Source organism: Neolamprologus brichardi, chromosome 12 (genome assembly GCF_056152115.1).
Source record: "Neolamprologus brichardi isolate AB-2024 chromosome 12, ASM5615211v1, whole genome shotgun sequence".
In the NCBI taxonomy this organism is placed as follows: Eukaryota; Metazoa; Chordata; class Actinopteri; order Cichliformes; family Cichlidae; genus Neolamprologus; species Neolamprologus brichardi.
Window position 1 is genome coordinate 25,973,395 of NC_142115.1, and position 13,074 is coordinate 25,986,468.

The 13,074-nt window shown below is 38.8% G+C and overlaps 1 protein-coding gene across 1 annotated transcript; it reads left to right on the plus strand.

The window, feature by feature from the left end:
• The first annotated feature begins 10,306 nt into the window (after positions 1–10,306).
• ptger4a (prostaglandin E receptor 4 (subtype EP4) a) lies at positions 10,307–12,190 on the plus strand. The gene is made up of 2 exons (XM_006789854.3): positions 10,307–11,188; positions 11,560–12,190. Exons 1-2 carry the CDS (start codon positions 10,409–10,411, stop codon positions 12,115–12,117), a joined length of 1,338 nt encoding a protein of 445 aa, XP_006789917.2. The 5' UTR covers positions 10,307–10,408; the 3' UTR covers positions 12,118–12,190.
• The last annotated feature ends 884 nt before the right edge of the window (positions 12,191–13,074 follow it).

Here is a 13,074-nt window from a genome sequence, read left to right on the forward strand (position 1 = left end):
GGAGGGTTGATCTGACAACAGAGTGTCAGATCACCCCTCTCTTTTTTTCATACACATATAGCTCTTGCAGAGTGTTAGCGAATGCAACACAGTGTATGTGAACCATCTTCATCAGTCTGACAGTTGGCTTTCATTCCTGCTACGCTTAGACCACCTTGACAGATGAATTTTCGGTCACATTCAAAGTCGCTTAAATCGCCTTTCTTCCTCTCTCTGATGATCGATTTAAACCTCAGCAGAACGTCTTAATATTTGGATTAAGAACTACCTGAATAGGTGCACCTAATAACCTAGCAGTTGAGTGTACACTACAGGAGAAATTCAGCTGATTCTTGGATGCCTGCACAAAGTCACACAGTGGTGAAATATGTGCCACTAGAGTGTAATTACCATAAAGAAAAGTGCCAGTGTCCTTCTTCCAGCTTATCAGTGAAGTCTTTCTTCTTTGTACACAGTCACAGATTATTTCCACAGATTCAGGCCTTTTTTCTGTGTGATGCTTATTTCATAGCGATAAAGCTGTTGAAAATATATTAGCTCTAATCCGCATTAAAAAAAAAGAAAAAAAAAGATGGCCATCAGTCATTCTTTGGCAGGTTAAACATTGCTGGTTAACAGCAGTGACAGGAGTATTTACTTTCTCTGCTGTTGTCCCAGAAGCCTTTTTCAGGTGTTTGAGCACCGCTGATCAAGTCAAACAGGTGAGATGTCAGGAAGTTTGACATTCACGTCACTGGTTATCCGATGCCCAGAGCCTTTTAAGTGTGTTAAAACACCCATGTCTGTTTTCTTGGAGGAGAGGAGGACGGTGGCTAGCTATGATGTCATGGTTTATTTGAGATGTAAATATTAATCTCAAAGAGAAATGCGTGTGCATTAGACATTATCAGAGCTGGGCTTGGAGACAGAGGACTTGCTTCTATTTAAACCTTTTCTTATACAAAGAAACCTCCTTGGGAGAATTAAAATGCCTTTGTTGGTCAGTAAATTTATAAACAAGTCAACACATTCTTATTTAATCTTTTAGGTCTAGTACGTGCTATCTCTGAACACCATGTTCTAACTTTATCCACTTTTGGGAGAGTTTTATCTTCCTGCAGATGCATTTTTCCTTGTTGCATGTCCCCCCCCCCTGTTCTTTTATATTTTGCTCCTTTTATTGATTACGTTTGATATAAACGTCTATAATTCTCCAAGGTGGGAGGGCGCAGGTTGGTCCTTCTCTTGTAAAGCAGAAAAGATGCAAGATAAGAGGGGTTATTATTAAAGACTTCCCGCTGAATCTCCAGGGAAAGATGTTTATTAATCTTTCATTATTCATCAGGGTCACTCGCTTCATATTTAACACTTTAAAAAGATAAGTGAAAACAAATAATGTTTAATTCATCTGTCCATTTGTTTAGAGGGCATGCATGGCTTTTATGTGTCCTGACGCTGGCGCATTGTTCCTATATTAAACTAATAAATTAAGGTGATGTGCAACGGCAATTAGACATAGGATTTATCTGCCGTCTGATTCATTTACCTGTTATTTTGACACCGTGAGCTGAAATATATGACCTTTTAAGCCAATTAAAATGCAATCAAAATAATTTTTTGCTCTCAGCCATTAGCTACAGTTACATGGTAACTTTAAAATAATACTTTCTGACTTTGAACACCAAACTTTGACAGTGTGTAAGCTGGGTCTTTGTTAAACAACGCGAAATTTCCGTCTCAGTAAGTAACAATCAGGATTAAGCAAGTGAGCAACAAAGCAGCAACCTTCAGCGTTGCAGTTACTCAAAACGAGACCGGCCTTTAAAGCAAGTCAGTTCCCATAGAGGCTCATGGTTAAATTCCCAGCTTCACAGAAGAAATAAGCACATTTACAGTGTATTACGACGCAGCTGTACAGGTAATACAGTTTTGTATAACCCACCTCTGCAAATCTATTCACTTGGCTTTAATTTGAATCATTAAGATGATAATTTCTTCCTAAAATTGCTTTGAGAGGATGGGAGTAGGGGATTTTTTTAATTGCTGCTTTAATGCTTAAATGCATAATTAAAGGCACCCTGCTCCAAGTGATGTGTGGGTGCCCTGTGATCTCGTCCAATGTTTGATTGTGTTTAATTTGTCCGACAAGTAGGCTGTTTTTAGGTTTTAAGACAGCTTTTCACTGCCCAAATTTTGCATCCTGTTTAACAGTCAGACAGGGTTAGGATTATAGATACAACTTGCTAATCAAACTAGCTGCAGGATAGTGCTTACTTTAGTTCTTAACTTCTGATCTTTTGTGTAAACATGGTAACTTCCAGTTTCAAAAGAAGAAAGTCCAATGGCTAAAACAGTAAACAAAAGGCTTTAAGACCAGAATTAATACAATAAATTAATGCTTAACATTGAAATCTGAAAAGTCATGGATAACGGTAATTATATTTTTGCATAAAAATGTATAATTTCATGCTTGCACATAAAGGAGTAACCATTACAGAAAGATAAGCTGGTTGTAGCTGTTAACTGCGGTATACACCTTTCATTAGGTGGTAATCTAGTATATTTGTTTGTAATGTATATGCTCTTGCACCTCTGTAAGTAGTCTCAAAATCCAGATTTGAATATCTGGATTTTTATTAAGCTGCTTGAATGGGACATTTTTATTTTAAATAACAGATGTAGCTGCACTTAAACTTGTGTTTTCCTTTTATCTGCGTCTAAATTGTTGATGTTTGTGAAAATTGTCATGCGTCCTGTTCAAAGACACCGATGACGTCAGTGCAACTGAAATGATCTAAGTTATTCAGCAATCCCAGGCAAACTGGTGGTAATGACCTCTCTTAAAGTCACATGACATGAAAGGGTAAACACGAGTTCACAAGTTGTGTCGTAAAATCATTACAATTACAAATTATAAACCAAATAAAGTCATATTCATTTCTCCACAATAGAGACAAATGATGAATACCTGTTATTTATAAGGACTGTTGTTGCTAGGTATTCCTGTGTCTGATCACAAGTGGCCATTTAATCAACAAAGCTTTTTAGAGTCACATTGACCAAGCAGAGGTGGATGAACCGCGCCTGAGCGTTCAGTGATGACATAACTATTTGGCAAGATGTCTCACAGCTGTCCCACTGAACTGATAAGCATGAAGAAGCGCAGTGGCTACAGCCATGATGTTGAAGCAAAAATAGAAGCAGCGGGATGTTTTGATATGAATCAATCCTCAAATACTGGAAAGAAATCTCACGTGCTCCCACTTCCTGTGACAGGACCATGTGAGGATAGCTGGCAAAAGTTTTCAGCAAACGTTATTAAAAGCCAAATGAAATAAAATTAAATAAAAAATAAAAATTGTATATATATATATATATATATATATATATATATATATATATATATATATTCTGGTAATATAAGTATTATATAGCTAGATAGATAGAAAGATATCTGAATGATTTGATAAAGCTGCTTCTTAATGGCGTAAGCATCAGTAATTTGAATGGAAGGTTTCCATTTAGTTACCTGCATTTCAAAGAAATGACACAGCAGGAGCTCACAAACAACATCCAGCATGTCCAAAACTAATTCGTAGACTCAGGGATTGGAATATAAATAAGCTAATTAAACGGTGTTCCTCATTTGTCTTGCTTTTGCCCTTTGGCTATAGGTTTGCTCCATCAGCAATACAGCTTCCTGCAGACTTTTTCCACTGTGCTCTAGTGGCCAAATATAGTCATCCGGTCATTTACAGATTAGCAGAAAAAGTCCTTAATGTCTCTTTAGTTTGTTTTCCTCGCTAATGATTACCATCATAATGTCTTATGCGCATCTTAAGAGAAGTAAGAGCTACAGTTTTTCCCAGGAATATCAATTGGCTGCATTAACGCTTCAACTTCCCAGAATGTTGTTGTTTGACTGTTGCTACGATGAGTCACATCTACTTTGGAGAAGTAACGTGTAACGTGCAAAACGCAGACTCTTATTTGTCATTTTGACTTTTATAAACTAGAGTGAGCCTCCTTCTCTGGTGTGGTGCATACCAGCTGAGGAATAAATCACCCTATGAAGAGATATGTTCACTTTAGATGGATGTTTTAGTCTCGAATCTGACTGAAGGACATGCTTGCAGGAACTGTGAATGAATATTTTTGTAAGGTACACGTGATTAATTATGACAACTTCATCGACAGTCTAAACAAACTGGCAGAATCTGATCTAAAAAAATAAAAATAAAAAATTTACAAAAAAGGGGACCTGTTTCTGTTTGCAAGTTGGCAATTCAGTGCCAGTTCAAACAGTTTACATGTGATTCTCTGCGCCGTGGCTTTGTTATGCTGAAGGAGATCGCATACGGATGTTATCTATAAATCAACCAGACCTCAAGATAAACACATCCTTGCTATTTCTAAACTTTACATTTAAAAACAAGCTGCAGGCAGAATGTCCTCAAGGACAACAATCCCGTCCACCTGGGCTTATTCCTGGAGATGCTGGGAATCTTTCGTCTGGTTTAAAGTAACTGTAAACTGCTCTGTTTAGAGCTACCAGGTCAGCCCCTTAAGCTCTGCGCTATTTGTTGATACATTATTGGGGGAAAAAAATCATAAAGTAATTCAATAAGAGTTCCTGAACTTCAAGACCAAACTGTCTGCCTAACCAAGACTGTAAAGCGGAGAGTAAACTGCAGTCATATAACTGTTATTCTGTCCTTGGTTGCAGCCCAAACACGTCTGATTCAGCAGAAAAGAATCGCAACGAACAGATCGTGAAATGATAAAATGTTTTTGAATGTTTAACACAAGCACTGCTGAGTCATAAGCATTACTGCTGACTGTTTGTGGGTTTGTTTGGCTTTTTTTTATTTTTACATATATGGTTTTTGTACTCCTCCCTATGACATTGCTGTATGGTAAACAGATTAAAACAGAATAAAAAAGATTAATTTCTCAGTTTAGGAACAAGTCGACTCAACTTTTAAATGACTAATTAGAAATCTGGGGAATTATTTTGTCAGAGAAACCCATTCTTACCTCCTGTTCCCTTTAATTAGTGAGAATTCCACCCAAAGGTCAAGAAATAAGTTGATACAAAAAAAAAGATATGCAGTGGTTGTAGGTAGCCTGCTCATTGAATGTGCCACATGCTGCAACCTGCAAAAAATATTGATTGAAGTTTAATTTCAAATATTACCTGCAAGCATTTGTGTTAAATTCACAAACAGATCTGCAATTGTAGGAACAGTGTTTGGACATTTTAACACATTAACTGCTCGTTATTCAAATTAATTTAACTCTTTTTGTGAAGACTTCTGTGATGCGTGAAAGTATTCCAAACTAATCAAAAATATTATACTTGAAGTTCATTTTCACTTCAGCAATAAATCCACTCAGTGTTTAAATAGTTTGGCAATTTGAGAAATAGGTTATGTCCCTTATTCATAGAGTTGGAATGAAATTAAGAATACTCTCTGAAGCCCAGAGCTTAACGATGCACAAAGTCCGGGCCTTGCCGCGTTTTCTGATGATTATCTTACAATAGCTCCCAGCTAAAGTTTTTTCATACAGATTTAACAACAAGATATAACATGTTTAACATGAGCGAGCATTAAAAGGCTGCTGAATGGATTTAGTTACCTTTAGAAAGAGTAGCACAGAGTACTCTCTCACTCCAACTCAAACATAAACTTACAGCTGCTAGTTATGGCACATCTGAGAACCTGTCAAAACCTTTTCAAAATGGTGAATAAGCACATTATTACAAATTGCTGAGCTTTTCACTTGAGGCAGTGTGTGAGAGAGAGGCAAAAGTGAGAGGTTACATATTTTTAAGCAAAATCCGCCTCTCCAAAGCTCTAGAGCAACATTTGTCAATTATGAAACTGGTGGGTGTGTAGGCAGCTCATCCCTGCGTACGGGGAATTAAATAAGGAATGAAGACAGTTTTCTTTGACCCATCCCCGAGCTATCAAATCTGTCTCTACCTGTCCTCAGCGATCATCCCGCTCTACGGGTAGCAGTCATAATCTTAGAGCCAGCCTAACAGTAAACCAAAACACAGGAGCATTGTTGCAAGGGAAATAATCCAGAGCAACGCCTACTGTAAATGCTGTAGCAAATACAGAGTGCCACACACCTGTAATAGCAGTTTTTCTTCTCTATAAATGACTGTTCTGGGAAACAAAATCATGGGAGAAAAATGTGCATTCCCTCACCCGTAAATTAGAATACTTTGAGGACATAGGAATCTATAAATCCTTTCCACAACACAATGTAGTAATTGTTTGGCACAGGAATTAAAGCAAGAAGAAATGCTTTTGGGAAGTAGGGTTTTTTTTGTGTGTGATTTGCTTTCTTTAGACAGTACAGCTCACACAAAAACAAACGTACAAATAGAAAAGCCCATGCAAAAACCACATTGTGCAATGGTCTATCTACAATAACTATCTACAGAATTGTATTTAGAGGGAAATTGATTATTTCAGTAGTGTTGGTGGTTATTACTCTAAGTTACAGTGCAGCTATGCTGCAGGTTATCTGACTTCAATACACAAATCCAGGAAAAGCACATTCATGTGAAGCCTAATCTTTCCAATCTACTTACAGCACATTCGGATAGCCCTGAAACTAAACATAACTTCAGAGAAACAAACAACTGGAAGTTGTAGGGTATGAGTATGTTCACGCACACAACTGTGTTTTCTGGTCGGGCTGACGTGTTAAGGCCAATTATGTAATACGGATTACATATGAATGCAATGCTAAAACAAACAAACAAAAAAAACATTTTCAAGGCTGTAAAATGTCTGTAACTTTGACAGCAACAGATTGTGTTTTGATAGGGTCACTATAACAGGATGACGTCAGATAAGGGGACTCAAGGTCTCAAGAGTTCAACGTGTTCTGTCACAGTCTAGTTAAAAAGAAGTAGCAGCCAGAAGTTGTGGACTCTCCCCGTGTGTGTATGTGTGTGCATGTTTTTAAAGGCTTACACATTCACAGTAATCTTTACTTATTAACTTAAAACAAAAACAAACACCTTCCATGCAGACAATTTGTCCGTGCTGGTTTCGCACAGATGACAGGTGACAGGTAGCTCAGGGTTAAGAACAGCACAGGCGACAGTCCGGCTGCATCTACAAGTGCACACTGACTGACCCCACCCACTGAAGCTAAGTGGCAGAAACTGTTTGTTTGTCAACAGTCACGGAGGTCCTTTATAATAATTCATTGCCCTCACATGCAGTGCTGGGAAAAGGTATTTTCCCGCCTTCTGGTTTTTTGCATATATGTCCTATTTACATGTTTTAGATCATAGAACTAATTTCTGTATTAGACAAAGACAACCTAAGTACATCAAAAATGTGAAACTAAAAAATTTAGAAAGATTCAATTTATTAAACTTTGAAGTTTAAGTAATTAAAACTAGCTAAAGCACCTAGCCCCTTGTTAAATCATGGATTAACTGCTGTTAAAGAAATCTTTTGAAAAGCTGAGCTCAGTTTTTCTGGCCACGCCCAGGCCTGATTACAGACAGAATTGCTGTATCAGCAGTGTAGGTTAGTTGTCATTTACTTCAAGTGAACACCAGTGATTTCCAACACATTGTCCTGAATCGGTTATGTAAGTGTATCATGGAAATACAGTGTTGAGGTCGGTAACTAAAAAAAGTAATGTATTACACATTACTTGTTCCTTTTCTTGAAAGTAATCCAGTAGCATTCTTAAAGTTGGGTGGATAAAGTGATTCATAACACTCTTTATGTGACTTTCTCATTACTCTGCAAAATGAACTGAAAGGCTTTGTCACATAATTACCAGTTATAAACATAAACCTTAGCTACAGTCCCACACACCACCACAAATCCCTATCTACAGGACACACATAGAACATAAAGCCAAAAACACAAAGCAAAGATGAAAGAGATTTCAAAGCGGTCACTGCCATACCGACACTCTTCTACTTTGAGCCACTGAAGTTTTGAGTGCAGCACATTAGGATCAGTTGTAACTTATGGCACAATAGCAAATATACATAGAAAAATGTGTGACTGAAACACACACCCTTAGTAATTTAATCTAACAGTATTTTATCTGACTGAATGGTACGACAATAACTAACTATGAGTAGCATGCGATTAGATGTGCATCTGACTAGTTTTTAAGTTGTTGCTATAAATACTCCATATATATATATATATATATATATATATACATTGTTGTGCTCACACTCATAGTAGGTATAAAAGATGAATGCACTGCTTGGCGAATTCACGCTATGAAGCCTCAAGCCGAGCATTTTGCAGTAAAAATCCTCATATTAAAAAAACTGATGTGACAAGTGAACTGTGAACCAAGGGGACTCTGCATGCTCATTGGCTGACGACTTCTGTTTGACAAATCATTAGCCAGTTAGCATACCCTGGAAAATTACTCTAATAACAACCATAATTTAACTTCACGTACTGTTCAGTATGACCTAAAATTAGCAACTCAGCTTATAAAGCCATCACAGAGTATTTACTGAGGTGACACGTGAAGGAGGTCGGGATTATTTTCCCATAGATTTCTGCACAGCTGATTGTTTAAAACCAAGACTCACCCCCTGCTGGCCATTGAGTAGAATGCTGGTAGAATCCTACATTCATCTACTGACAGTGATCAAACCTGTTTGATTTTTCCAGTACAGATGACAACATTTTGATTTTTCTGTTATTTCAAGTAAAGAAAAGACTACCAAACTGGCCTACTGTTGCCATTTATGCCTACATAGTCAGCTAACTCAAAACACGTAGAATTCTTTTCCAAGATAAGGTAAGATAAAGATTCCTTTATTGCCGCTGTACATAGACATTGTACACTTCAGCTGGCATTTACTCGCCAGCTGAGGTTTGACATAACAGCAGGTTGAAGGCTGAATTGCATGTGATTGTGGATTGTGTCCCAGTGTATCAAGTAGTAGTATTAAGTCACAGAAAACAAACATAAATATTGCATAAATATTGGTTCTCCTAAACTGGAAGAACTTTCACCGATCGTGATGGACGCACAGACTTAATGCAACATCTTCATTTTGAGAAATGAAGAATCGGTTTGTGTGGCTCATCTGATAAATTTCAGAAAACCGGGAAACCCTTTGTAGACTGGTAAAATTTAGCTATGACTAAAACTTTCCATTATTTATATGTATTATATATACCTGACGTTCTTAGACAACTAACTACCTCAGTAATTCATCTCTACAGATTAACTACCGTGTACATCTGCTGGTTTGTTTAAATGTCACTTGACAATTATTGAAAAGAATTAAATAAAAAGAGGACTACTGCTCTCACCTTAACATCGTGTTTATGTACTCCACAGTGAAAATGATGGATGCTTGTTTTGCCTTTAATTGAAACAAAATGTGTTTGGCGGCTGAATTTTAAGTTACTAATAAACTGTTCTCATTAAAATATGATCATAGGAACAGAAAGTTTTATTACAGCCTTATTCAAAGAGGCTGTTTGTTTGACATTTTATGACAATCATATAAACATATGTGATCAGAATTAGACTGGAGACTAACTGATGTCACTGGAGCCTTTTCACATTTTGTTGATTTTTATCAGTACCTAAGGAACAAAACAACTCTTGAACCAGTAAGCAAAATATGAAATGGCTGTAAGGAAGTCAGATTGTCAAAGTATAACTTTTAGTTGAATTATTGTCTTATTTCCCATCGCCTAATCTTGCGTGTTTTCATGTGAATCATTTGGTTAATCTTTGCGATCAATCATTTCTCAAAGTAGAATCCACCCTAACAGATCAAAATGTAAGCAAAATATAGATTTTTGCCTTTTCTTCCTCTCTCTCTCTGAAGTGGAAACTTTGAAAGCAAAAAACTACACTTTTATTTTTTTAGACTGACATTTGTTTTGTCCTTTTTTTTTCGCTACCTAATAATGTTATACCATGGTGTAAACAATTTGCTGTGAGTTGTGGTTAATCTCTGTGTTACAAAATGTGCCCAAGACCTTTTTCCTGAACTGCTGATTAGGGCTGTGAAGTGAAATGAAGGGGAGGGGCTGAGCCCAGCAAGACGCCAGAAGGCAGAGCCTCATTTCAATGAAGTCACTGGAGTTGCTTGCTTTATCTCTCTGGCCTGGTGAGTGAAATCTGCTTCTGTCTTGCACAGCCAGCTGAGGATCTGATAAGAAAGCACCACGGAGTTGTTGGTTACCACAGAGGCAGCATGCGGAGGATGCTTTGGGGGATTTTGTAAGTTTTTTAAAGGTTAGTTTTCAGATAAGAAAAAACTACTTTCTTATTTTGAAAATGCTGCCCAGGCTTCTTTCACTTGTAGGTAAGTTTCTTGCTCTGGACTGGAAATACAGGCGATAAAAAGAGTTGCTTCACTTGTCTTGAAGTGCGTTTGGACTTCATAATGAATAATCAAACCACAGGGAGGACCATGGTCCCCACCATTCCGTCCATTATGTTCATTTTCGGGGTGGTTGGAAACCTCATCGCCATCGTGGTCCTTTGTAAATCTCGGAAAGAACAGAAAGAAACTACGTTTTACACGCTGGTGTGTGGGCTGGCGATCACGGACCTGCTTGGCACGCTGCTGGCCAGTCCGGTCACCATCGCCATTTATGTGAAAGGCGAGTGGCCCGGAGAGGACCCGCTGTGCCAGTACTTTGGATTCACCATGCTTTTCTTCTCGCTGGCAGGGCTCAGCATCATATGTGCCATGTCGGTAGAGAGATACATTGCTATAAACCATGCCTATTTCTACAACGACTACGTGGACCAAAAACTGGCGGGACTGACTCTAGTAGCGATCTACATCTCAAATGCTTTTTTCTGCGCCCTGCCAATTATGGGCTTTGGGCAGGTGAAGAAACAGTACCCACAAACGTGGTGTTTTTTAGAGTGGAGGAGCAACAAGACCAGCGATGCCGCCTACTCCTACATGTATGCTGGTTTCAGCTCTCTTCTTATTCTCGCCACTGTCATCTGTAATGTGTTGGTGTGTGTGGCTTTGATCCGGATGCATCGACGCTTTGTGCGTAGGATGTCGCTTGGCACCGATGTGGGACGCAGCGTGGACCCGCGAAGAAGAGCACGCAGCTTTGGTCGTCTGGCTGGTGCAGAGATTCAGATGGTTATTCTACTCATAGGCACATCGGTAGTAGTCCTCATCTGCTCTATACCACTTGTTGTAAGTTTTTTTAAGTTTTTTTCTCAATGGTTGCATGTTACCATTACGCACGCTTTACGCATGGTTCTTTTTCACACAAAAATGTTTTTTAAGTGCAGAAAACTGTTTAGTTAGGTTAAAAAAAATGTGAAAAAGAAAAAAATATTTGTAGTGAATAAACTTTTCCTTTCACCTTTTCAGCCACAACACTTACAGTCCAGATTAATCACTCTTACTCAGCACAGCTGCTGTATGCAGGATTATGTAAAAGTGTAAAACAGTTTACATTAGAAGTGAACTGACTGTCTTCCCTTTCATGTTTATATTAGTGTCCTCTCAAACATACGCATCCATATATTTTCATTCAGTCACTATTCTCCTCTCCCCTGCAGGCTCAGGTGTTTTTAAACCAGCTTTATAAGACTCCAGTGGAGGTGCGGCTGGACAAAAACCCTGATCTACGGGCAATACGTTTTGCCTCTTTTAACCCCATCTTTGACCCCTGGATCTACATCCTGCTCCGCAAGGCTGTTCTCATCAAGCTCATTGAGAAAATCAAGTGCCTGTTCTGTAAAATGGGAGCAAGGAGGCAACAGAGACAGGGAAACTTCCCCTGTATTGATGCCTATCAGCTCTCCTCTGTGATCTCTAACTCCTTGGTGTCTAGTGACCAACGAGATAGCAACAGCACCTGTCAAACCTTCCTCTACTATAAAGATAAAACTGAGATGTGCACTGAAAAATGTCCTAGGTCAAACAAACTCTCTGCTTCACAACCACCTTCAGCAAGAAATTCACAAGCTTCTTACTCATCCCAAGAGGGCAGCGCTGAGGATCAGACCAGAGACGAGACAAATGCAATCACAGGTCATCCATCATCTCCATGCCCTAAAGATCCAGCACTTCAGGTCACGCTGAACACCGAGACAGTAAAGGAGAAATGCATCTGACCCAACCAGAGAAATACTGTTTTATTTCTCTACAACAGACCTTTTGAAGAACTCAAAAATGGAAGTAACACATAAGTAACTCTTCTATCTAGTAGAGCCCATGTAGTGGGAAAGAGATAAGTGCTGTGAGTGATATCGTCCCGTTGTTTGTTTCAGCACCCAGCAACCTCTGTGATGACTGACTGTGTGAGCAGATTTTGCCATTTTGCCTAAGAAAGATGTTATGGTAAATGATCTGTATTTGTATAGCAAAGTGCTTTACTTAATCATCCACCCATTCACACACTGGTGATGGCAAGCTACAGTGTAGCCACAGCTGCCCTGGGGCACTGACAGAGGCAAGGCTGCCGGACACTGGCGCCACCGGGCCCTCTGACCACCACCAGTAGGCAACGGGTGAAGTGTCTTGCCCAAGGACACAACGACCGAGACTGTCGGAGCCGGGGCTCGAACCGGCAACCTTCCGATTACAAGACGAACGCCCAACTCTTGAGCCACGATCGCCCATATATATGTTTGCGTGATCGCCCCTATGTTAGACACATAACATTGATGAAAAAAACGTATCATTCTCAATTTCATTTACTTTGTTCAACCATTGTGGAAACCTTTACTGTAAAGCTCTATTTACTGTCTCTAAACTGTGCTGACTACAAGCTTGTGGTCAGTGAAATGGTCCTGATTGTGCTTCTCGTGAGTAGTCACTATGAGTATTCACATAGTTATTGTTAGGACTTATTCATTTGGAAACTCTACTGTACAGTGCTTTTTGAAGGGCACAGTCATGTTAGCTCCATGACTAATGTAGAGTAGAGTTTATAAGGTTGTGAACACAGACGTTTTTGTTCTATAGCCCGGAAAACACACAAAGATATTGTCTCAAATTATTAAAAAAACAAAACACAGCGAGGGCACAGAGGCTCTTGTTCCACAGTAGACTGGGAAATTTCTGCATAA